The sequence below is a fragment of the Carassius auratus genome, chromosome 29 (assembly GCF_003368295.1).
Source record: "Carassius auratus strain Wakin chromosome 29, ASM336829v1, whole genome shotgun sequence".
Classification (NCBI taxonomy): domain Eukaryota; kingdom Metazoa; phylum Chordata; class Actinopteri; order Cypriniformes; family Cyprinidae; genus Carassius; species Carassius auratus.
The window spans coordinates 798,920-823,359 of NC_039271.1; the positions used below are offsets into that span (position 1 = coordinate 798,920).

Consider the following 24,440-nt stretch of genomic DNA (forward strand, 5'->3'; position numbering starts at 1 on the left):
TATTTTCCTAAATCCTCATTACTGTAATGCAGTAGATGATTTGTTGTTTTACAAAAATAAATTATATAAAATAATTTATATCAAATACATTACATTTAATATAAATAATTAAAAAAGCAATTATTTAAATTTATGGTAATGAGAATTTGGGGGAAATTCTACTTAAAATAGAACTCAATATTAAAAATACATATTTTGCATAAAGAAAATTAACCTTATTTCTTAGAACCATTGTTTATATATAATTCCTTTTTATTTAATTTTTTTCGATTGATATTTTCCCAAATTCACAGTACTTTATTGTATTACGGAAACAAGTATGATAATTAAAATCAACATAAAATTATATTTTATATTAAATACTATATTATTAAGTACTTAATTATTTAAAACCAATGTTTTGCAAAAGATGATGTTCTTAGTTATCATAAAAATATAACAGCCTTTATCTTAATGGTACTTTTTCTTTATGCAAAATAATCCTTTTCTTCTTTTGAAATTAGTAACAACCTTGTGTTATAAAAGTAGAGAAACATTTCCCAACTATCACTGAGCGTGAAGCAGAGCTCCTGCGCCCTGACCGTATCCAAATCCTTTTGGTCCAAAGTTCTTTGCATAACAAGCTGAAAAAAAAAAGAAACAGAAATTGTAGTAAATTAATGAGTGATGTGTCATAGATGAGGTTTGCTTCAAAACTGATGAGCTTTCAGTTCAGATGCTGCGCCATTAAAGCTGACAACATGTTAACGACGCTTTATGGAATATTTTAGTTTATTCTTAAAGGGACACTTTTTTATATATACATGCACTTTTCTTTTTTTGCTGTTAATTTGCTCACCCTTAGGTCATGCAAGAAGTGCATTTTTATTGTTTTTTTTTATAGTTACATAATCGGATTACTTTTAAAATTAAATTAAACATGCATTAATTAATGAGATTAATGCATTAATCTCACTCGCAAAATAAAAAGATTCAGTATTCCTCAAAAAGAAAAATGCACAGCTGCAATAATTAAATGTTAAATAACACAAATATCTTTTATGTATTTAATATTAACCAGTGTCTTTGCTGGTGACCTTCATACTAATAAGCAAAAATGTATTGCTGAAGTGTTAAACTTTCTTCTATTGTACAGATGTGAATTGACTTTCTTTTCAGCCCGAGCCCAAAAATATAGAATAACTTTTTATATGTTATAATGAAAACAAACAAACAAGCCCTGCCCAGATTGAAAAAGTAATGCAAAAGTAACGTAACAGAATAAGTACAGAATTAGTTACTTTTTTAGGGAGTGATGCGATAATGAAATGCCGTACTTTAAAAGAAACTTTTCCCAACACTTGATTACCACTGACCGTGTAGATCAGGCGTGTCCAACCCAATTAAACTCTACAGAAATCTGACCTTTGCAATAGATTTCTCCATCTTTCTCTGTCTGAGTGGTCGACTCCAGACTCTTCCCACATTTGGCGCAGCGAAAGCAGTTCTTGTGCCACGGCTGGAAGAAAAACGAGAGGATAAAGCCATGATGTTCAGATAAAAATAAAAGTGACATCAAGTGCTCATGACTTCCTGGTGATTAAACCGAGAAAGACAGAAACCGGGCGAAACGCTTCACACCCGGATCTGCTGAAGAGGGGTTTTGGCATCTGTACATGCATCTGCAAACCCTCTTGAAGACAAAGAAAGAGTTAAACTGTGAACCGGAGGTGAACTTCTGAACCCAGTGACGTCTGAGAGAATAATACCGGTGATGATGTCACTCTGTGTGTGATTATGATCCCCATCTGAACAGTTGATATTATTATATTAGATATAATATTATTAGCTGAATGTATATCAGGGTTATCATCATTAACTAAAACATTACATTTGAAAAAAAATCCATTACTTGAAACAAAATGCATATATTTGAAATGATTTTTTTTTTTTTTTTTTAGAAAAAAGGTATAAAATAACCATATATGTATGTGTGTGTATATATATATATATATATATATATATATATATATATATATGTGTGTGTGTGTGTGTGTGTATATATATATATGTGTGTGTATATATATATGTGTGTGTGTGTGTGTATATATATGTGTGTGTGTGTGTGTGTGTATGTATATATATATGTATGTATATATTTTAAAAAAAAAAGTACTTTAAGTCTAAAGTTTAATTTTTTTATTAAATTTTTATTAATTTTTTTATCGTTAATAACTAACGATTTAATTTTTAATAATAAATATAATTTAATTTAATCTTGTTGCCAGAAATATGGCAACAAGATTAAATTAAATTATATTTATTTTTAAAAATTTAATCGTTTTAGTTAAAAGTAATAGCTCCAATATTTTATAGTTAAATATTAATATAATATAATTTTATTAATTATACTAATATATATATATATATTATTAACAAAAACAGAGTGATGATTACTAGTTTTTTATATAATTTTTTTTGGTTGTTGTTTTGCTTTTAAATAAAGTAATTATATCAGATCAATTAAATGAAATCCCGTGGCCCTGTGGTTGAAACTCACTGATCTAGATCAACAAATATCAAGAAACTTAATAAAACATGTTTCTTAATTCTCTAAATATGTGAAATCACTGAGTGTCGGTGTGATTGTGAACAGTTATTGCTGTAACAGTGCACTGTATTGATTTGTGCATGAGGACAGTAAAGACTGATGCTGATGGTATTTAAGGACTACAGCACATATTAATATTACTAATTATTACGCCTCACCTTCCCAGCGCTCATCACCTTCTCCGCAGCGTACACAGACTGTCCACAGCGAGCGCACTTCTCCGAGCCGCCGAACTTCTGCGCAAACCTGGAGGGGTTTGGGTTGGTGGTGGGTCGGTGAGTTTGGGTTCTGGTAGGAGACAGAGAGGTCAGATGCTGTTTTCTGGAGAGCAGACTAACGAGGGGCCGTGAATGAGCCGCTTTGTGTCGGGTGAGTATGAAGAGCAGCTCTGCTTACATAATAGATCCTTTCATAACAATAATCACCTGACGGCGAGCCTGAACACACCAGAGGACGCATTCACTTCCACAACTAAATCAGCTAGAGAGCTTATAATAATAATACACTACTGGGGAAAAGTTTGGAATAATTATGATTTTATGCCCACCAAGGCGGTTTACACTTGATCAAAAAAAATTAAAATATTTTTACAATTTATAATAACCATTTTCTATGGGAATATATTGTTAAATGTAATTTATTTCTGTGATACACAGCTGAAAATACAACTATGCATCATGGGAATAAATTTATATATGAAATTACAAAACAGTTGAAATAAATTTCAAAAAAGTTGAAATAGTCTCACAATTTTCTGTATTTTTGACCAAATAAATATAGCCTTGATAAGAAAAATATATTTAATAATTATAATATTAAATATATTTTTAATAAATATATTTAGATACATTTTTTTTGCATTTATTCCAAACATTTGTTGAATAGTTTAAGTACCATAACAATACGACACATATGCAATAAATGACATGCACACCTTTCACTATTTTACAACTACATTGCAATACAGTACATTCACCATAGAAACTTCTAGATGAAAATGGATGAGGAATAAAACGCTCACTCTTCTGGTTTGATGCCCAGTCTCTCGCCGCGGTCCATGTTCAGCGTTCCTGCTCCCTGACCGTAGCCGTATCCTTTCGGCCCGTACTTTTTACCATAGCAGGACTTACAGTAGATTTCCTGGTCATGGATGGCCAATGTGGTGCTGTCTAACCCTTTTCTACAGACCACTGGAGAAGAGAGAAAACACAGATCAGAACGTGTTCTTTTTAAGAAGATAGGAGCTGCTTTTCCATGCAAAACTCACTGCTGCATTGCTAAAGTGCAGATATATGGTTGCATACATTGCATATGGTTTTAAATGCATGCTGTTAGGCAGGTTACACATCTCTCTTGGAGTTAGAGACTTAAACCTTTAACTCAAAGTATGAGCAATAATAATAATAATAGTCATGCCACAGCTAATAATCTATCATTTTAACCTCACAGCCAGAATGCAATGTGTTTCTCATGTGGTTTTGTCAGCTGACTCAGTATGAGACATTGTCCCGGAGAGACAAACACAAATCCACAGCAGGGAGGTTAACACCCTTTATTATTCATTCAGCCGAACAAAACATCCCTGAACTCCATCAGTCTCGTTAAATATCCCGGAAAAACATCAGGTGACTGTCCACATCTGACCAGCAAGCTCCAGTCATTAAAGACTTCAGTCGTGGAGGAAATGCGGTGGAAACACAGACGGAGGGACAGAAGGGTTTCAGCGCTCATTAAACTCATCATCATCATCTCGCTCTGAACAGAATGGCTTTTGTGGCCCACAGCAAATAAACACCACTCATGTGGGCCGCATTGTTCTCCTGGTTTTGGTAGCGAAGCGCTAATGTGAAGCATGTGCGTTCAGCCGTAGTGAGATCTCACAAAAACATCTCAGAGTTCACAAACGCAGCACTGGTGTTAGGACCGCTCACGGCAGGACAAATTAAGTCACTGAATAGTGAGGAATTTTAATAAAAAAAAAAAAATGCTCTGACAAAATCTACCCAGTTCTTATGTAACTAAAAATAATAATAATAATAATATATAAATAAATATATATATATATATATATATATATAAAAGAATATATATATATATATATATATATATATATATATATATATATATATATATATATATATATATAAATAAATAAAAAAAGTATACACTTTTTTTACTTATTTATATATTCTTTTTTTTTCCTTATATATATATATTTTTTTTTTGCAACAATTTATACAGTCATATATATTCATTTATAAATAAAAAAAGAATATATATATATATAAATAAATAAAAAAAGTATACTCTTTTTTTTTTACTTATTTATATATTCTTTTTTTAACTTAAATATATATATATATATATATTTTTGCAACAATTTATACAGTCATATATATTCATTTATATATATATATATATATATATATATATATATATATATATATATATAATTTTTTTTTTATAACCAAAATGTTTATGTTTGCTGGTTTTAAAATGTATTCATTTATTTTTATTTTTTTTGCAGTGAATCACCACCAAAACTACTCGCCATTACAAATCAAAATAAAATAAAACATTTACACAAAATAAAATAATGAAATTAGGAGAGAAAAAATGCTTAATTTTTTTTATGAAATTAAATGCTCTGTTTTTATACAAAACATAATGTATTAATTTTTTCATTGATTTTGGGGTGAAGTGTATTTTTTTTTTTTATTAAATGATATTTATTTAAATTAAATTATGAAAATCATGAAAACATGCTTTATTGTCATGAAAATAAATATTAATATTATATAAATATTTTTTCCTTTGATTTTGGGGTGATATGTGCCCTAGAGTCCCCTCGGCAGTAAAGAGTAGTGTTTGACTTACTGCAGAGGAAGCAGCACTTGTGGAAGCTCCCCCCGTCACACTGCACCTCTTCAGCGTGGTACACCGTCCCACCGCAGGCGCCGCATTTGTTTCCTCCACCCCAGTTTGGCATGATGAAAAACTGTGAAGAGAGAAAATACAATTAAGTACCATAGCTTTAAAAGGAAACAACTCCATCCAGCCGAGTTCAGAGATCAACCTCAGGAAGATGTCCAGGTGTGCTGGACGTCTACAGGCGTGATGTGAAGTGTTTCACTATTTATGACCAGATAAAACCCCACTTCATCCGTCTGGACTTATAAAGACAAACTACAGACGGTAAACCCCCTGTGGACATCTGAAGACCCCAACATCAAAACACACCGAGACCACCAGGAGCTACAGGACAATGGAGAGTCAAACAGAGACGGCGAGTCTCGCTAAAAGCACAATGTCTGGAAGTCAAATTCAAAACAAGCACGTGAATAAAACAGCAGTCAGACGTTTCAAAGGTTCAGTTCAATTTGCTCAGTTGTTCTAGTCAAATTAAATGATATCAGACCTCTCCAACAGTATTCAAATAAAATGGCTAAGTGCTCATAAACTTCAGTCATCTCCAGGAAAACATGAGCTGTTCTCTGTAAAATGACATCTGAATATGAATAAATGAAGCTTGAAAAGAGTGATTAGAGATTGAACACATGTCCAGACATAAAGGAGGAAAACCGAGCATCTCAAGACCTCAGAGGTTCCTCAAACCAACATCAGCACCCATGTGTGAAAGCATGCATGTGTCTTATATCAAGATCTCCACTGTTAAAGAGTATGCTTGTGTTAATCTGAAAACTTTAAATGCATAATAAATGCATGATAACACTTCATGTTATTAACACTAACATAATAGAGAATATGACGATATATTCCCCAATGTATAAAGCAGTGACACACTAAATCATATGAATATGATAAGTACTGCCACGGGACTTGTTTTCGAAGTGCATCTAATAGTTTAAGAAAACTAATTGTATCAAGCATGCAAATTGCATACTTGTCGATGATAAACCGTTTGCATGTTTAGTTACACACATTGAACACGTATAGCCTAAATATTAAATTGGCAAGTAGGCTACCAAATAGAGATAAATATAGAAATGAAAAAAAAGAAAAAGAAAAAAAAGTTTTTTCAGACTCGACGAAACGAACTTCTTCTGAATGTTTAGCGGAGTTTCCTCACTTTTCATCTAACTGCTGAGAACGAACTCGATTCAATAAAACACGTATTTTAAGCTCCAGTAATTAAAAAAAGAGTTTCTCACACAGACACGACGCTGTTTAAAAGGCTCCTACCTGAGCTTTCACGTGCTTCCCAGATGATTCCCAAAGTGCGAACAGCCTGGAATCTCATCGGCGGATTACAGAGGGAGAAAAGGAGGAGTGTGTTTTTTTTAAACACACACACACACACAGAGAGAGAGAGAGAGAGAGAGAGAGAGAGAGAGAGAGACATGTTACGTAGCCTACTTGACGCACATTGTGGTGTCATAACAGTGAGCTGAATCATAAATGTATGCGTCACTTTAACTTTTAAAGTCTTAATTTGTTTATGTGTATGTAAGTGTAGACTAAGAATATAAAAATGTCATATATGTGTTCTTTGTGCATTCTTCAGGCCTGATGCCTGTGATGTGTCAGACATACCCAAAGAAGATGAATGATCTTTACTGCAATGCTTGCCATGCAAAAAAGATGAGGTACTGTAAGAAACATTTTGTTGCATGCCATAACCCTTACGAAAATTAACCATGGTTTTACTACAAATAAAACCAAAAAAACATGGTTACTGTAGTTAAACCATGGTAACCACAAATTAACCATGGTTTTGCTATATTAACCATAGTTTAACCATGGTATTTGTAGTAAATCTGTGGTTTTACAAATGGCAATCAATACGCCAAAAAAACATGGATTACTACAGTTTTACTATAATAAAACCATGGTTATTTTTCGTATCTATTTACAGGTTTTCTAAGAATTACAAATATGCATGCCTTCAAAATAGTTGTATACTGTAAAAATAAATAAATAATAGATATTTTGGAAAAATTATTATATATTATATTCATTTTGTATACTTTGAACACAAAGGTTGTTTCTTACCGCTCCCGTATAGAATCAACCAATCAGAGCTGCGGTCTGTAACTTTGTTTGTGTTCAAAATGTAGAAAAATGTATATAATAAGCGAGTACACCAAGAAACGATTTTCCAAATCGTGTTTTTAGCTTATCCTGAATCACTAGGGTGCACCTATAATAAGTGTTTATATTCGGACTATTTTAGATTGCTTCGGGGGTACCGCGGCGGAGTAACCCAGTACCTTTGTGATTCTTCATAGACATAAACAGAGAGAAGTAGTTCCGGCTACGATGTTCTTCCGCAAGACGCAAGCAGTTCTGTTTATTAACCGCTAGAGCGTCAAAAGTTACCGACTGCAGCTTTAAAGCCATCCCAGAAAGCAGCTCCTGTAATTACCCAGCATGCATCACTTGTCATTTTGGGAGCTGATACACTTTGACCTCAATAAAATTGACCAGCTTTTCTGAATGTCACTGTATAAACATAGACATGTCTCATTTATTTACACACTTTTCAAACAAAACATAAAAAATTGATAAAACAATAGGAAAAAAGCACTGTGCAAATTCCATATTTTGATATTTTAAAGCCACATTTTGCTGGTGTAATAATACAGCAGTGCAGAAGTATGCTGTCATTTCTTCATCTGGAATGCATATAACACCGAAAGAAGGACTGGAAAGAAAGAGCGAATGAAAAACAGATGTAGCTTTCTGTCCGTCCTCATTTTACTGGACTCTGAGGAATGGCACGTGCATGAGATATTAAAACACAGGATTTGCTTATTTAGGTTTCCGTGCATGTGTCTGTTTCTGACCTGAGCTCATTCAGACCGAGTCTTGTGCCATATTGATATTTATCCAATGTTTGGTGAATTCTGTCTCATCTCTTGGTCACAAACATGATTATTCCTGAGAAATCAAGTCTTTTTTTATTTTATTTTTTTAGGTTTATTGGCCTATTAATGACATTAGATGTTAGATGCCATATTGAATTTAATGCAGATGAAAACGATGCTACAAAGGCACACAGGTAAGGTCCGAGATCACCTGATTTTGGCCTTTGTTTCTGAGATGCATCATAAAAAAATCATTTTTTTTGTATATGAGGCCATCTTGTGGTCGCACAAAATTAAGCCCATCTGTACTTGGCACACACCCAATAATGCAAGATTTAACAAATAATATTACATTTTACATAGATTTATTTTGTACTACTTGTATGTCACACGTGTCCACACATAAAATGACTGAAAACATATCTAATAATTTAACACAAAAGCACCGCACATTTAAACACTGACCGGCATAAAAAATACTCAATGCTGCGAGTTACAGGAAATACTGTACAGTTGTATGGATCAAACCATGTTGTGTAAAATTCAATCCAAATGTATGTTTCCACAAAATAATTTATTACTAGTCTACAAAGAGTTCATACATAAACATCCTTTGTTTAAAACGGTACAGTACTGTGATATTTCACCTTTGCTCCAGTGATAGCAGATCAGTCACCGGTCTTCAAGTATGTCTCCGTTTTCGATCCGTTTCACGGATGTAGCACCTTAAACTTTAACAGTGTCAAAAATCACAACCATTATTTTGTTCTGTATCCCCAAACACACTCAGTTTTGGCATGTTAGCACAAACTCGTGAAAGAGTGAACATACGGCTAAATTCTTCTCTCTCAGAGGCTGATCCAGACTTGATTAGTTTTCACATGTTTAAATACGTAGTGCTAGAGCTGGATTGTTGATTTGAGCCTCAGCTGTAATAAATAATAAGGGTTTATATACTAGTAGGATGTCGAATGAACTCCAAAATACTATCTAAAGCGGTTTGGGATAACAAATAGAGCCGCATACACTAATATCTGCCCTCGCTACTAAACAGGAAATGTTGATCAGTCAAGTTTGCGGTGTAATGCTGTGTCTGTCTTTGGCACTGTAGCACCACAGAAGCATGAATACGGCTGATTTAATTGGCTGCGGTGTGTCCGATGTCCAGCCTCCTCTGGGCGGAGCCTCTTTTGCGTGCCGCCGGGGGGGTGCTGAGAGAGCCAAAGGCTCCGGGCGTCTCAAAGAAAGATTTGGAGCACCCCGCCGCTTCCTTTGGTGTCACAGGAGTCTGAAACAGCAGAAGTGAGAAGCTCAGAAACAGCTCGAATGAATTCTTAGTGACTATGTTAAACAACAACGGCATGCAGTAAACTGACCTGTGTTTGCGCTGGCCGAGGGCTTTCTTGTGCACGATGCTCAGTGGTGTTCAGTGTTTCGATCACACCAAACGCCCCTCCGGGCATCACAAAACGAGCCGGTGACAGCACGCTGAAACTCAAAGCCTCGCCGCTGGAGGAGGGCATGAGCGGTGAATGCACTAAAAAATACGGCATGGCTACACCCGGCACGCCACCTTGTGTGTGTCCCGCTGGCACGAGGAAGTTCAAACCGTTCAGACCTACAGGAAACAGTCAAATTACACTTTAGGATGAGCTTACGATAAAACAAAGACGGGCGATCACCGCTCAGGTTCTCTTGTACCTGCCGTGTTAGGAACATAGAGGTAATGAGAGGACAGCCGGGGGTCTTTAGGGCTGCGTGCTCCCGCCTCTTCCTCATTTACAGGCCCAAACGAGGTCTCGTCCCACGGGGAACCGTCGCCAGAGCAGACTGAAGACCTTCTGGCACTCTCACCCTGTGGGACATTCACACAAAAGACAGTTTATAATACTGTGAATGAGGCCATTATTAAACCAATAAAGCTGTTCATTAAGTGATTGCATCATGGGAAAATCTATCTTTACATCATACTCCATAAACAGGGTCAGAAACATCGGATACATTTCAACTGCATCATATTCGTTTCTAGGAAGTCACATTTCTAGCAAAAATATGAGTTGATGCTGATCAAAGCTTTTTTTTTTTTTTTTTGCATAAAAGCCTATTTTTTCTAATTTTACACACAGTAATTAATTTTATTTGGGCTTTACCAATCAGAGAGATGATAAAAGACGATACAATGTTTGTTTCAACATATTGAAAAAAAGAAAATAAATACAAATAAATTAACAAACGTATTTCTAACTCTCTGACTCAAAAAAAATGTAAAATAAAAAATAATAATTTTTAAATTATAAATGCTTGCTTCAAAACATACTAGTGCATTACACTATAATACAAGTAGAAATACTAGTAATGTAGTATGCATGTACAATATGGTAGCAATATAATAAAATACAGCAAAGACTGTAAATATTACTAAGGAAAAAAAAAGAAGAAAAAAAAGAAACTTTACATCTTTTTTTAAGCAATCACTGCCATCTGTCAAGAAAACCAAATACAATTTATTTCCCTTTTTTATGTACTCAGTGTCTTATACAAACAGGGACGAGAGAGAGAGGACAAAAAAAGCTAGGGTCACATGCAAAGGAGTGGTTATTCATTTTAAAGTATACATTATTGCTTATTTTATCAAGCTGCTTTTATTTCTTCACTTGCAGTTTTTGACAAAATGATAACATTCTCATATGTGAATATATAAATAAATATATTCTTTTATGTCAGATACTTTAGTCTAATAATAACATATTGGTATACCACATTTCATACAATTTTAGCTTTAAATTTTGTCATTGCTTATTGTCTTAATTTACATTTTTAAGCTATGTGTGTATATATATATATATATATATATATATATATATATATATATATGTCTGGCTCATAACACTCACCATTTGACTCTCTATGGAAGCCGAGCGGTTGCTTCGTTTCGCTGTCTGTTCCTCTTTCTCTTCCTCTGGTCTCTCTCTCTTCTTCAGATGTCCTGAGACGGGTGACCCGATGGCGTCTGGCACGTGTCCGCTGTACACCATGATCAGGGGTGTTTGGGGCAGACCGGGCACGTACGCTAACTGGTGAGGAGCGAACTGGGCTGAAACGGGCAGAGATGCATGAGACACATCTGTCTGAAGAGACGACGCCACAGGACGTCCACTGGACTGAACACTAGAAAACAACAGGACACAGAGTTAGGGAGCATGTGAAATACATAGGTTTAAGTGCTACAACTAGCAAAACTGACAAACAAATAAATAAAGCTGAACAGAAAAACTAATGAAGATATCAAACGCACAACAAAACTGAAATCTGACATCAAAATTAAAACCGAAAAATCACACAAAAAGCTCATTCAAAATATTAATACATTCTAATAAGAACGACAAAATTACTAAAAATCGAATTCTAAATATTATTATAAATACTACATTATTATTTCTGTAAGTTTAAGTAATAAAATTAATAAAATTGACAAAAATAAATTAACGCTAAACAGATACAAAACACACACACACACACACATAAAAACACAACAAAATTAAAATTGAATTCTAAAAATAAAAGTGAATTTCAAATATTATTATAAATAACACATAATTATTTCTAAAATTAAATAAAATTAAATAAAATTGACAAAAATAAATTAATGCTAAACCGATACAAAAACACCTCAACATTTAAATCGAATTCTAAAAATAAAAGTTAATTTAAAATATTATTATAAATATTATAATACACTACAAACATAATTTTTCTAAGTTGCTAATAAAACCATTATTGGAGGACATACAAGAAAATACAAAAAAATTAATTTGTTACTTCAGAATTTCATGTTTATTTCTACGTTACTTGACATTTCTTTGTATTTTCTGTGAAGCTTACTAGCAATTTCTGTGTGAAAATTATTTTTCCACCAATTATTCAGTGTAGTAAAATGAATAATCCTAAATGAACACTGCTAGTAATCAAGAGCACAATGGTTATGCATAATCTTCAGGTTTGAACCTACAACCTTTCAACCAAGACCTTTACCTAGTGTCTGAAATATGTGTACATTTCTGCACATCCCAATTCTACACAGGTGCACTCACCTGTCTCCAAACTGCAGTTGACACACTGCGTTAGTGTTCACACTCTTCCTAGAATAATCCACAGGCTCGTCTGAAAACACACACACACACAAGGTCATATAAACTACAATTACATCAAATGTAAACTCATATTATAGAAAGAGCTCTGCTCAGCTCTCACCTGTGGTAGGTCTGTGAGGTGTGCTGGGGGCGGAGCTTATCCGCCTTTGATTGACAGAAGGGGTAGAAGTGACCTGGAAGGAGGAGTGACGCGTCATCTTCTCCCGTCGTTCCCCGGTGGAGCTAATCTGAGCTTCGGAGACTCTCAAATCGTCTGAATCTAAAAGACAGGCAACAATAGTCCCAATATAATCACACTGAAGAGCCTAAAAGCTAATTTCAGGTGTTCAAACAGGACGCACCGCAGCTGCTGTGGAAATCGGCTGGTCCAATCCATATGAAGATGGGTTTCCGGCTCTTTTCCTCTCTCACGTGAAGCTTCTTGATCAGATTCAGGCTGGTCAGGACATTAGCGATATCGTACAAACGTCGCACCTTAGCTACACACACCAAAAAAAGCAAGCAAGCTGCATTAGTCATCAAGGAAATGCATCATATTTCAAATATGAAATCTGGCTGGTGTCGTACTTTTATACTTGCTGTGGCTGGAGTCATCCTGGCCCTCTTCGATCAGGATCTTAGCCGCTGTATCGAGGGTAACGGTCTGTGTTTTGGACACCAGAAACAGCATGACAAACTTCTGGCTCATGATTCGGAGCGATTTGTCCTTCCTTCTGCTGGAGGACGCTGAATTAGAGAGAGAAACCATGCTGTAAAACACTGTAAACACATGTAAAAGTTGTCTTAGTTATATAAAACAGTGACTGAGGCTAACATCATTAGCGGCTTTTATTTCATCATCGGCTCATTTCAGAAACAGAAAGCATCAGAGCTTTCAAATAGCATTCATTTTTTCTAATGTGCATTTAAAAAATCAGAAGATTTAATTTGAAGCATGGACAATTACAGTATATACCAGAGTTTTATTTATAATTTTAAATGTGTATATAGCATTTGTATATCATTGCACTTTTGCACAATATTTACCATAACTTCTTTACCATTTGTGCATCTAGTAGAAAAAAAATCACATTAGTGTTAATTTACTTTTTAATATTTTAAATAAATGTTTACATTTTCTTTTTTCATTGTAATTGTAGTTTTAGTAATTTCTATTTTTATCTATTGTTTAATAAAATATTTAAGTTTTAATAATTTTAGTACAAACTGTTAAACTAAATGAAAATGAGAAATTAAGAAAGTTTTTAAAATGATCATTCTTTTTTTTATATTTAAAGTTTATTTTGGTTAATTTAACAAATGCATATAGTTTTAGCTAACTATAATAACCGGGGATCACAAACTAATTTATTGCATGTTTTTTTATTTCATATATACATTTATTTCATATATACACATAATAATTTATTGCATTTTTTTATTTCATATATATATATATATACACACATATATATATATATATATATATAAATAATAATAATATTACTATATATTCTAAAACCATATCTGCTTAAGTTAAACAGACATAGTGCCTGCAGCTACGCTATAGTTGACTATATTATTACTGATTAAGTGTAGTTTCTCTAAACTAAGGTCAACAGTGAGGTGATTTAATCAAGTCCCCCTCCAAGAGCTCAGCAAACACAAACATGTCTAAACCTGCAGCTTCATCTTCCTCTCTGAATAATGAGCTTCCCTCTTGGGCCTGTCTCTAACAAAGAGTCCCGGTGCTATGACGGGATTACCAGTGATCAACACAAAGACCTGGTGACCTGTGTTGTGATGCACGAGACGCTGTTAACAGGTGACAGATTAATGGAGATACTAATAATGGTGTTAATGGGGCAACTGCCACTATGGTTTCAATGTAAAGCGTTTGTGTGCAATACAGTGAATCATGCAGATGACAGAATATGCATCATGCAACCAGACGGACTGGTTTTGAAATCTTTTTTTTTTTTGCAATGCAAACTGTCATACCGTGTGAGTTTTGCACGTGGTGGGCGGCACACGGTCTCTGGTCCATCTGCAGATGGTAGCCCTGCTCGCGTCCCGCCTGATGGAGATCCTGCAGGGTCCGTGTCAGTCCTGAGCGTCCGTGCCACACGTACAGGTTCTTAGCCATTCTGCTCACCAGCATCAGAGACTCCAGCACGTTCACAATGTCGTAGATACGACGTCTCTCAACGCCTGCGTCACAGTAGACAGTTCTGGACATTTAGCAGTTTTTAATTAACAGCAATTTTATGTTTGGCCGATGTGCCGGAAGAACCTTTATTTTGATGGCTAGTAGATGACTTTTATTTCATGCATGAGGACTTTTAAACAAAGAAAGTATATGGTATGTGAAATATTTTAGAGTTTTCTTTTCTATTATTAGTAAAAGATCGATATACACTATAATACTTTCTCCATTCATACTGTCAGCATTCAGAAAACACATTTATTTATGAAAAATACTATAACAGGATTACAGAATCAGGAAATGGCCATCTAAAGTATTAATCTGTTTAGTTTACTATTTTAAATCAAGTTCTAATAGTTTTTTTTTCATGCAATTCACTTTCAAATATTTTTTTTTCTAGTTATGTAAATATGTAAAATATAAATACATAAATCTGTTTAAGGATTTTTTTAAAATCAAGTTCTAAAAGTTTTTTTTCATGCAATTCACTTTTCAAATATTTTTATTATAGTTTTGTAAATATGTAAAATATAAATAAATAAATCTGTTTAAAGATTTTAACAAAAAATCAAGTTCTAAAAGTTTTTTTTCTTTTTCATGCAATTCACTTTTCAAATATTTTTATTATAGTTTTGTAAATATGTAAAATATAAATACATAAATCTGTTAAAGGATTTTTTTTAAATCAAGTTCTAAAGGTTTTTTGCATGCAATTCACTTTTCAAATATTTTTTTCTAGTTTTGCAAATATTATGTAAAATATAAATTCATAAATATAAATAAATCTTTTTTGATAAATTTCTAAAAGTTTTTTTTTCATGCAATTCACTCAAATATCTGTATTATAATTTTGCAAATATTATGTAAAATATAATAACATAAATCTGTTTAAGGATTTTTTTAAAATCAAGTTCTAAAAGTTTTTTTTTCATGCAATTCACTTTCAAATATTTGTTTTTTTTAGTTTTGTAAATATTATGTAAAATATAAATAAATAAATCTGTTAAAGGATTTAAAAAAAGATGTAATTCACTTTCAGATTAATTTCTAATTTTGTAAATATTATGTAACATATACTGTATATAATTTCGGCATTTATTATGCATATATCACCATCTTTAAATCAAATAATGTGACAATTTATATCTGCTTTATGTCGCCCTTCTCTGCGATTCTTCTGTCATTTCATGATATTTTATACAGAACTTTTATACAGAATTTATGATTAGGAGTTATTTTCTCTTACCTAAGCGTGTTGCCACCTCATCCAGAGAAATATTGATGCTCTCAGAGGTTTCTGGGTAATCAGGGTACAATGCCAGAAATTTCTGACACAAAAGCCCCAAGCTCTTCTGTTTGCGACTGGGTCTCCTCTCAGAATCATCTAACGCTTCATACTGCAATAAAGAGAGATAAAACCAGCTAAAACTACAGAGCATATGAAGATATTTGAGATGATCTTCATGTTGTAAGTCGCTGTGGATAAAAGCGTCTTAAGTTTCCAAACATGAGACTGATTTAGACTTGTTTTGATACCTGGCACGAGTCGTCGAGTTCTTCCTCTTCTTCCTCCTCTACAGACTTCTCTTCATTCTCGATGGGTCTGAAGAGGGTTTTCTTCATCTCTCTGTCGCGGATATCTGGGCTGGCGGCACTGATTAGCATTTTCAGGTTTGCTGTCGGGGTCCAGGGGTCCGGATGGGCCCTCTCTGCGTGTTTATTGGGGGTCATGTGGGTGATATCTGGGCTGGACACTCTCCTATGTCCATTCACAGACTCACTCTTCAGAGGGGTCGTTTTTCTTCTGTCCATGCAGATGTTCTCCTGAATTCAGGGTAACAGTTAGATATTAATCTAATGAGGCAGTAGATGCATTTTCAAGTTACTCAAACTAAAATAATGCTTTAATTACATGCAGATCTCTTACTTTCCGGTCATTGGTGTTTCCGGTATCCTCCGAGCCCGTCTTATTCACTAGTGTCCTCACACTAATCAAATCCTTTAGTGTTAAACACTTCATCTCCATCTAAAAACAGAAAAATGTATCAGCACATTTATGCTAGTAGTAAATAAACACTGAATTATGCTACTACATGATTGACACTAACTCTAGCACTGTTATTAATATATAACACCAACGTTATAGTGTATATAACTGTATAATTACAAATATAAACTGATCTGTAAAGTATTTATGTGATGTTTGTTACTTACCAATGAAGTTATGGTGTCAAAATGTATTATTTAAAATACTGCTAGTAAATAATATAACGTTAATTGGGTATTATATTACTAAATATCCTAAAGTATTGCATAAGAAACATGACTAATGATCAGGTTCTTAAAAAATGGATCTGATGATGGTGGTAAGATTTTGGCGCAAGAAATATTTCCACGAAAACAGTCAGATTCTTAGAAGACACAATGTAACTTTTAAAATGATTTATATTGATAAGATAATGGCACATGGTTTTATTTAACATTAACTATATTGTCAGAGCTCAGCAGCATGCTTATTATATTAAAAAGCATTTCATATAAATCCTCTCTTTTTCTGAATAACTTACTAGAAAAGAAACTTCAAGTAAAAGTCAAACTTGAGTTTAAGGAGATTTAACTTATTTAACGTTACATTATTATTATTATTATTTTGAAATCATGCAAGTCATACTTCATCTTCTTACCTTAAACTCCCGTTCTTGGAATAAAAAAATCCTTAAAGCGTGATTGAATCATGTGAAGTGGTGATCCTTTGTTTTGCTCCTTAAATGAACATATTTTTCTCTCCAAATCAGAAGATCATAACTAATAATCTTCTTATTTCAGCCGCCAAGCCAGTATGAATCACCCGCTAAAGCTCGTTTCTGGCGCTCTGAAGAGTTACACCCTCCCCCAGCCAATCAGGTAGCCGCTAAGCACATATACCGACGTTCATTGGCCGAACGAGGAGGGAATGACTCGGAGCGACGGTCGTAGCCAATCAGAGACGCGTTCTGACCAAGCCTGTGGGGGGTTTGTTGGCGGCTGTATGCGCGCTCTGCCTCTGCTCCCTCCTGAAGATTTAAAGGGGCCGCTGCAAGTCATTGGGGACGTAATTAATCACCACAGACGATTAATTGACATTATATAAATGCCAAATGTCCCCCGGGCTTCTTTTAATGAGAAGCTCAAGCAGGAACAAATATGAGGGACACAGGTGGGATTTTGGCGCGACTGAGGGGTTCGTCGCGGGAAGAAGTGTAATATGAGAAGCGCTCTTTCAACGTCATCATCACAGAAACAGAACAATATATTTAATAATAGCCTTAAGAAATAAACAGATACTGTATTAGCCTTCTAATTAAGAAAAGAGCCTGTATAAACCCGATGTATCGCAGTCATCACAGTTCAAAGCATAAACAGGCATATATTTATACATGTAGACTATGTACACACACAAACACAGTCTAAAACTAACTTAGAAAACTAAATATGCATAATGAGTAAATATGTAAAACCAGATCAATATCACATGATATATGTCATTCATTCATATAATGATGCATGTCTTCACTATTTCACTCTTAATTAGGGCTGAAACGATTAGTCTTCATCAGAGCTGGGTTACTTAAAAATTGTAATCTGATTCCAAATTACATGAAAAAAAATAAAATAAATAGTAACGAAATCAATTACATTGCACATTTTAGGTAATATAATAAGATAACTTTTTGATTACTTTTGACCCCAACCCAACCTAACAGTGATTTGAATAGGATCAACTTTTACAATATGGATATAAAAACAGAAAGAGAAAGAAAATGAACATCATGAAATGAATTAATGAACGACATTATGTCAAAGTTTCTCATACTTGGGTTCAAAAAGGAACTGCAGGGGGTTCGAGAGTTTAATGAGGACCTAATGATCAAATCATTAAGATGTGCATTAAAAATAAATCATAATAGAACATCAAAATAAAATACGACAAAAATGAAATATTTTATATGGTTACCTGCATATACTGACCATTGTAGGAGAACCATGAAAATGCATGCAAATGTGATACTTAAAATATTTATTTCAAAATCTCTGGGGAACTTCAAGTAAATATGACAAAAAAAGTTTGGGAATCCACTAATGCATTTTTTGTTGTGTTTTAAGAGCTATTAGATTATTGCTTTTTTAATTATTTCAGCAGTTTTCATGCCACTTTTTATCTTTATTATCTAAGGTCTTCATCCGACTGCTTTTGTGAGAGCTGAAATACCATAAGATATCGTGTAAGACTTAAGCCTAATTTCCATTTTACAGGTATTTTAATAATCTTAGGGTTTGGGTTTGTTACATTAGATCATCTTTAATGCCGTTTATATGTCACGATCAGTTATTTAAATGAGATCAAATGGCAATGTGAAACACTTCAGACTGTCTGTTTGAGAAGCACACACAAGATTAATTAAATTATTCAAGGAGCAGTGGACGAACCACATTTGTATGATTATGCAAAACTGGAGAGAATCAGAAGTTTAATGAATGTTTAAGAGCAGCTCATCACATTTTAAACACTAAAATATGTGACTGTGCCATTGTAGGTCAAATAAAACAGAGTGAAAAGAGTGTAAGATAGAGACAGACATGAAAATAGGATCTCTGGACTCTGAAGATGGGCTCCTGTTGGCAAAGGAAAAGTTTGAGGATTCAGAGACAGCAAGAACTGATCCAGAGCTGAATATTAAGAGGAAGCTTCATATTCACCAGGCTTACAGTAATAGATCCTGTAGTGTACTGCTAACCAATGCTACAACTCTCCAAATGTTACTCAACATGCGCTCCTCAAAAACTCCATCCATTTTTATCTAAAAACTATATGACAGTGATAAATACAATTTCCTTCTCCAAAGTGTTTAATTTTCCTTTCACGGTTTTGAATATCACCAAAAAAGCTTAGTATTTGGACAGTTAAATCACAAATAAAATGCCTGAACGTCACTGCATTAATTAGAAGCAATCCAAACTATTTTTGTATATCAAAAAAATGTGTGAAAGCTAACTAATCGGAGATATAACCAAGTTAAGCTTGTGAAGAAATCATGAGGCATTCTTTAATCAGCATATACACATATACATAATGTGTTCAGTAATTCATTTTTCAATCCCTTCTCTAACCAGGAAAACAGATTATTTTTTATATTTGTAGGGAGGTAGGGATCTATAAAGCCAGTAGACACCAGAAACAAAAAAATAAGAAATGCATATTAGTTTCAGACTTCGACAAAAGAATCATAATGTTTTGAAATATAATAAAGTCTTCTTTTGGCGAAGACGAGTGTATTCTTATGACGAACTGTCTAGATTATTCTGATGAGTTTGCGGATCCTACGACACGCTCGTGGCCTTCTGCAGCAGCTGGAGCATGATGGGATACACCGGGGCGAACTCCTTCCCCTGCCTGGCTCGGATACACTGCACATATGCCTCCAGTGCCCCCCTGCAACAAAGGAAAATCACATTTGATTTACTTGCCCTGATCAAAGGAAAGCTGCAGTGTTTCCTCCAGAGCACCGCTAGAGGGCGCTGATGTCACACTGAGAAATTCAGTTCTGCACTGAACTACTGAATCATTACCAGGAGCTTTCTATGAATAGGGGGTTTAAAAAAATAAAAAATTTAGAAACTTTTCACTCATACAATGCAATTTCTAGCCAAGGAATTTTTTTTTGAGCTGAGCATGCATGACCAGAAAAATTAAAGTTCACTTGAGAAATCACAGTCAAGATCACCTGCATGGAAATGTTCATAATGACTATAAATACATATATGCATTGCATCAACTTCCTGAAATTTAAATGCAATCTCTAAAATAAAAAAAAACATGATAAAGCGTATACAATAACTCACAGAAATGCATTGTTTTATTAAAATTCCCTAATTTTTCCATGTTTCTGTGATTGTGATTCTGTGATTGTGGGAACCCTAACATTTCTAGTTTGACGGGTTAAAGAGGCGAAACTAAACTACTAACCAAGTTAGTAGCTAGTTTTCCACCACTGGAAAGGTTTATTGTAAAAAGCAGTGAAAACTGTGAATTGGAGTTGCATTTTTGAGCCTTAGATCTTACCTAATAAGACTCAGACGGTCCTTCTCTGATGGATGGTCATCCAGCCATTGAGAATAGCGAGAGATCGACCACTCCGCTCTCTGTTTATAAGGGAAAGGGGTATTAGTGATGCATAAAAGCTCTATGAATCCACCCACGCCAAAGCAATTTTAGACAACCCTCGTTTTATAAAATGGCTAAAAATATCTTCATCTTTTCCAGTCCGAGCACTCAAAGTGAAATGTGTCATTTAGCGGAAGCTTTAATCTAAAGCAGCTTACAGTAGGTCAGATCTCAGGGACAGTCGCGATGGGGCAACTTGAGGTGAATTGCCCCGCTCAATGCAGAATAAACAGGATCTGACCTCAAAAACCTTTCGCTTGCTAACACCTAAAACCTCAATCCTTGAGGATCTATAACCAAGAGGTTTCAATCTCTCTGCATTAGTGTGACACTGTGTGTGTGTGTGTGTGTACCTGATGTGGTGATTTGAGTTCAGCCGGGGCACGAGTGAACAGGAAATGCAATATGGTGCTGTATGGGATCAAATCTCCCAGCGCTTGACTCCCAGCGATGTGCTCACTCGTCTGAAACAGCAGCGGTCTGAAACAGAGACAGACAAATAGATTCACATTCACCAGGAATCACAACCCGGGTGTAATTTAGAGACCGAAATGAATGCTGAAGATTAGAAAGGAAGCTGCATATATATAAAATTCACCAAATGACATTTTAAAGTAGAGTTCTCCTGCAGGTGCACAGCAGATATCTACTATATCTACAAGCTGTGGTAAGTATATAAAGAAATCTTATTTCAAATCGATTTAATTGCATCACTATTTCCATAAATGGAAAACAAGGTAAGTCTATGCATTGATGGTTCACCAGCCCAAATGCGTACTGTGCATCTGATTGCTTGGGTAAGTAGAAGTGCTGGAGGTAAGTTTTACCAGTTTTGCTCAGCCAGCAATTAAAGGGTTAAGTAACGAGGACGCAGAAGACCGAAGCCTGTGATATTTCCATAGCAAACATCCCTTTCAAGTGCAACCAAAGTCAACAGAATCACAAGACCCTTTCATGAATCATCTCCAAATCTAAATGTGCATCTTGAGGGGAATCGTGTCCTGGTACTGTATAAGCTGAGAGGCTATATGTGACCCCCCTGGAGCACAAAACTTAAGTCACTGGGTGTATATTTGTAGCAATAGCCAAAAACACATTGTATGGGTCAGAATAATAGATTTTTCCTTAATGCTAAAAATCATTAGGATATTAAGTAAAGATCATGTTCCATGAAGATATTGTGTAAACTTCCTACCGTAAATATATCAAAACCTCATTTTTGATTAGTAATATGCATTGCAAAGAATTATTTTGCAGAACTTCAAAGGTGATATTCTCACTATTTAGATTTTTTTGCACCCTCAGAATCCAGATTTTCAAATAGTCGTATCTCGGTCAAGATCCTAACAAAGCTTAGTTATTCAGCTTTCAGATGATGCATAAGTCTCAATTTTGACACTTTAGACTTAAGTGGTCCAGGGTCGCATATTTAATCAAACAAGCTTACGAGTATGGAAAAGAAACCAATGTCATTTACAAGTTGCACCTCGGTTCGGGTCGAAAATGAAATCACTTGTCGACATCGGTCCCTCATCAGTGATCACACAAGACTAATATTTTCATATTAATAATTATATCTCTATCTTAAGGCTCTCTTGTAATAACATCATTCCCCTGTGGTTGCCAGACATCACTTTAACCCTCTCACTGAGTCAAATAAAGTTGCTAGTGGGGAATGGGGTCTAGATCACGCACGAGGGATCCAGGCACAGAAGTTTCTCCCAGAGATGGCACCGAAGGCAGAGCTTTAATTAGATTAGCTTTCCTGCGAGACCTCACTGGCGTTTATTAGCCTGTCTGGAGGAAGTATGGAGAACGCATGCCACCTTAATCATAACATGTCCTCTGAAAACGTTAAAAACGAAGCATAAATGCATCATGTACATCATATGCTGCTTTGCAAAGAGTTTGAAACTAGGCAGTTTTCACATTCTGATGAAAGATTAAAACAGAATACTTTATTAGGAGTAATGTGCAATCAAGAGCACGAAGGTGGAGCTGTCATGAGTCAAACAGTAACAGAGCAACTGAAGGTGAGCGTTATCAACACAGATCATTTGACACAGACTTCTCCTCAGCTAATCAGTCGAGCGTCTCCACTAATAACCTTCCCTTCTCTCTCTTTCTCACAGGTAATTAACAGCAGCTCTCAGAGGGAAGTCTCCAGGCGACCTCTTTGTCTCAGCGGAGGAAGGTCGGGGACAAAGTATAACGCAGATTGAGAGCGTTTGTGAGAAACATTACACACAGAAGATCAAGTCACCTGACGTCATCCAGACTCACCGGAAAGATCGCAGGAGACGGTACGCCTTCCCCAGGTCTGAAACCCGTCTGCAGAGAGGAGCCACGGCCAGCTCCATCTGTAACACACACACACACACACACGCGCGCATGAGATGCTTTTGAGATGCATGAGAGCTTCAGCATGATGTCACTGGACTCTGACATCACCACGTCCCATTTCCTTTGTGTTTCATGTACACAGGAAAACTGGCGAGAGCCACAGATTCGGTTCGAGAGATGAAGGCCGAGGAAGGCCGACCCTCATCTTCCTCACCTGAGCAAAGTCGGCCGCCAGCCTCATCTTCCCTCCCTCACTGAGCGGGCGCAGGAGGCTGGCGTGGCGGATGAAGAGGGTGATGGCGCGCTGGGCGATGTTCTCCGTGCTATCGTACAGGAAGTCCAGACACTGCAGCGGACGGAAGTAGTCGTTCATCACTCGTGCAATGAAGCCTTGCAGCTCACGCATGTACAGAGAGCACGGCACGTCTGGACGGCCACCTGCTGGTAAAGAACTGGGCACACACACACACACACACACACACACACGTTTGTTTCTGTGTAAAGTGTGTTCGTCCCATAGGTGTAATGGTTTTTATTCTGTACAAACTGTATATTCTATGTCCCTTCACCAACCCTACACCTAACCCTAACCCTCACAGGAAACTTTGTGCATTTTTACTTTCTCAAAAAAACTCATTCTGTGTGATTTATAAGTGTTTTGAAAAATGGGGACATGGGTTATGTCCTCATAAGTCACCCTCTCCTTGTAATACCTGTGTCATACCCATGTCATTATACACACACACAAACACACACACTCTCTCTTCTCTCTCTCTCTCTCTCTCTCACACACACACACTCTCTCTCTCTCTCTCTCACACACACACACTCTCTCTCTCTCTCAATTCAATTCAATTCAATTCATATTGCTTTATTGGCATGACATACAAAGGTACATATTGCCAAAGCATTGTACATAGCAGAATAGAAACAAACAAAACAAAAATTCATATATATCCATAAGAAAAAAAAAAAATAGAATAAAATACATGCAAATTAAATCTATAAACATTTTCATAAACATTGATGGTACTTCTAATGTAGATGTGTTCACTCTTTACCTCTTAGTTTGTGGCATTTGTAAATATAATGTGCTACCACAGAGGAAGCAGGTCCTTCACCAAGTAATATTTTTAATTTG

The 24,440-nt window shown here is 35.2% G+C and overlaps 3 protein-coding genes across 6 annotated transcripts in view; all 3 read right to left on the bottom strand.

Moving 5' to 3' along the window:
• Positions 1 to 249: 249 nt before the first annotated feature.
• Positions 250 to 6,902, bottom strand: LOC113047794 (cysteine and glycine-rich protein 2). The gene is made up of 6 exons (XM_026209087.1): positions 6,794 to 6,902; positions 5,468 to 5,588; positions 3,612 to 3,780; positions 2,749 to 2,878; positions 1,405 to 1,498; positions 250 to 623 (listed from the first exon to the last, which is right to left on the bottom strand). Exons 2-6 carry the CDS (start codon positions 5,577 to 5,579, stop codon positions 547 to 549), a joined length of 582 nt encoding a protein of 193 aa, XP_026064872.1. The 5' UTR covers positions 5,580 to 5,588; positions 6,794 to 6,902; the 3' UTR covers positions 250 to 546.
• Positions 6,903 to 8,766: 1,864 nt separating this feature from the next.
• Positions 8,767 to 19,100, bottom strand: LOC113047795 (transcription factor E2F7-like). Of its 4 annotated transcripts, none has more exons than XM_026209091.1 (13): positions 17,439 to 19,100; positions 16,682 to 16,780; positions 16,291 to 16,578; positions 16,001 to 16,151; positions 14,550 to 14,759; positions 13,137 to 13,295; positions 12,911 to 13,048; positions 12,670 to 12,828; positions 12,510 to 12,579; positions 11,313 to 11,586; positions 10,120 to 10,273; positions 9,795 to 10,036; positions 8,767 to 9,706 (listed from the first exon to the last, which is right to left on the bottom strand). In XM_026209091.1, the coding sequence occupies exons 2-13, from the start codon at positions 16,778 to 16,780 to the stop codon at positions 9,557 to 9,559; spliced, it is 2,094 nt and encodes a 697-aa protein (XP_026064876.1). In that variant the 5' UTR covers positions 17,439 to 19,100; the 3' UTR covers positions 8,767 to 9,556. The 4 variants fall into 4 exon arrangements, with proteins under 4 accessions (XP_026064876.1, XP_026064874.1, XP_026064875.1 ...); XM_026209089.1 differs by having other exon boundaries at positions 13,137 to 13,328; XM_026209090.1 differs by having other exon boundaries at positions 16,667 to 16,780.
• Positions 19,101 to 19,617: 517 nt separating this feature from the next.
• The window catches only part of LOC113048640 (conserved oligomeric Golgi complex subunit 5-like), a 14,894-nt gene continuing 10,071 nt past the window's right edge, over positions 19,618 to 24,440 (bottom strand). Inside the window, exons 7-11 of the mRNA XM_026210503.1 lie at positions 23,514 to 23,751; positions 23,240 to 23,316; positions 21,310 to 21,436; positions 20,855 to 20,934; positions 19,618 to 20,224 (exon numbers count right to left, since the gene is read on the bottom strand). Of these exons, the coding sequence (XP_026066288.1) occupies positions 20,113 to 20,224; positions 20,855 to 20,934; positions 21,310 to 21,436; positions 23,240 to 23,316; positions 23,514 to 23,751 (634 nt within the window). The 3' untranslated portion in view covers positions 19,618 to 20,112. The remainder of the gene's footprint in view (positions 20,225 to 20,854; positions 20,935 to 21,309; positions 21,437 to 23,239; positions 23,317 to 23,513; positions 23,752 to 24,440) is intronic.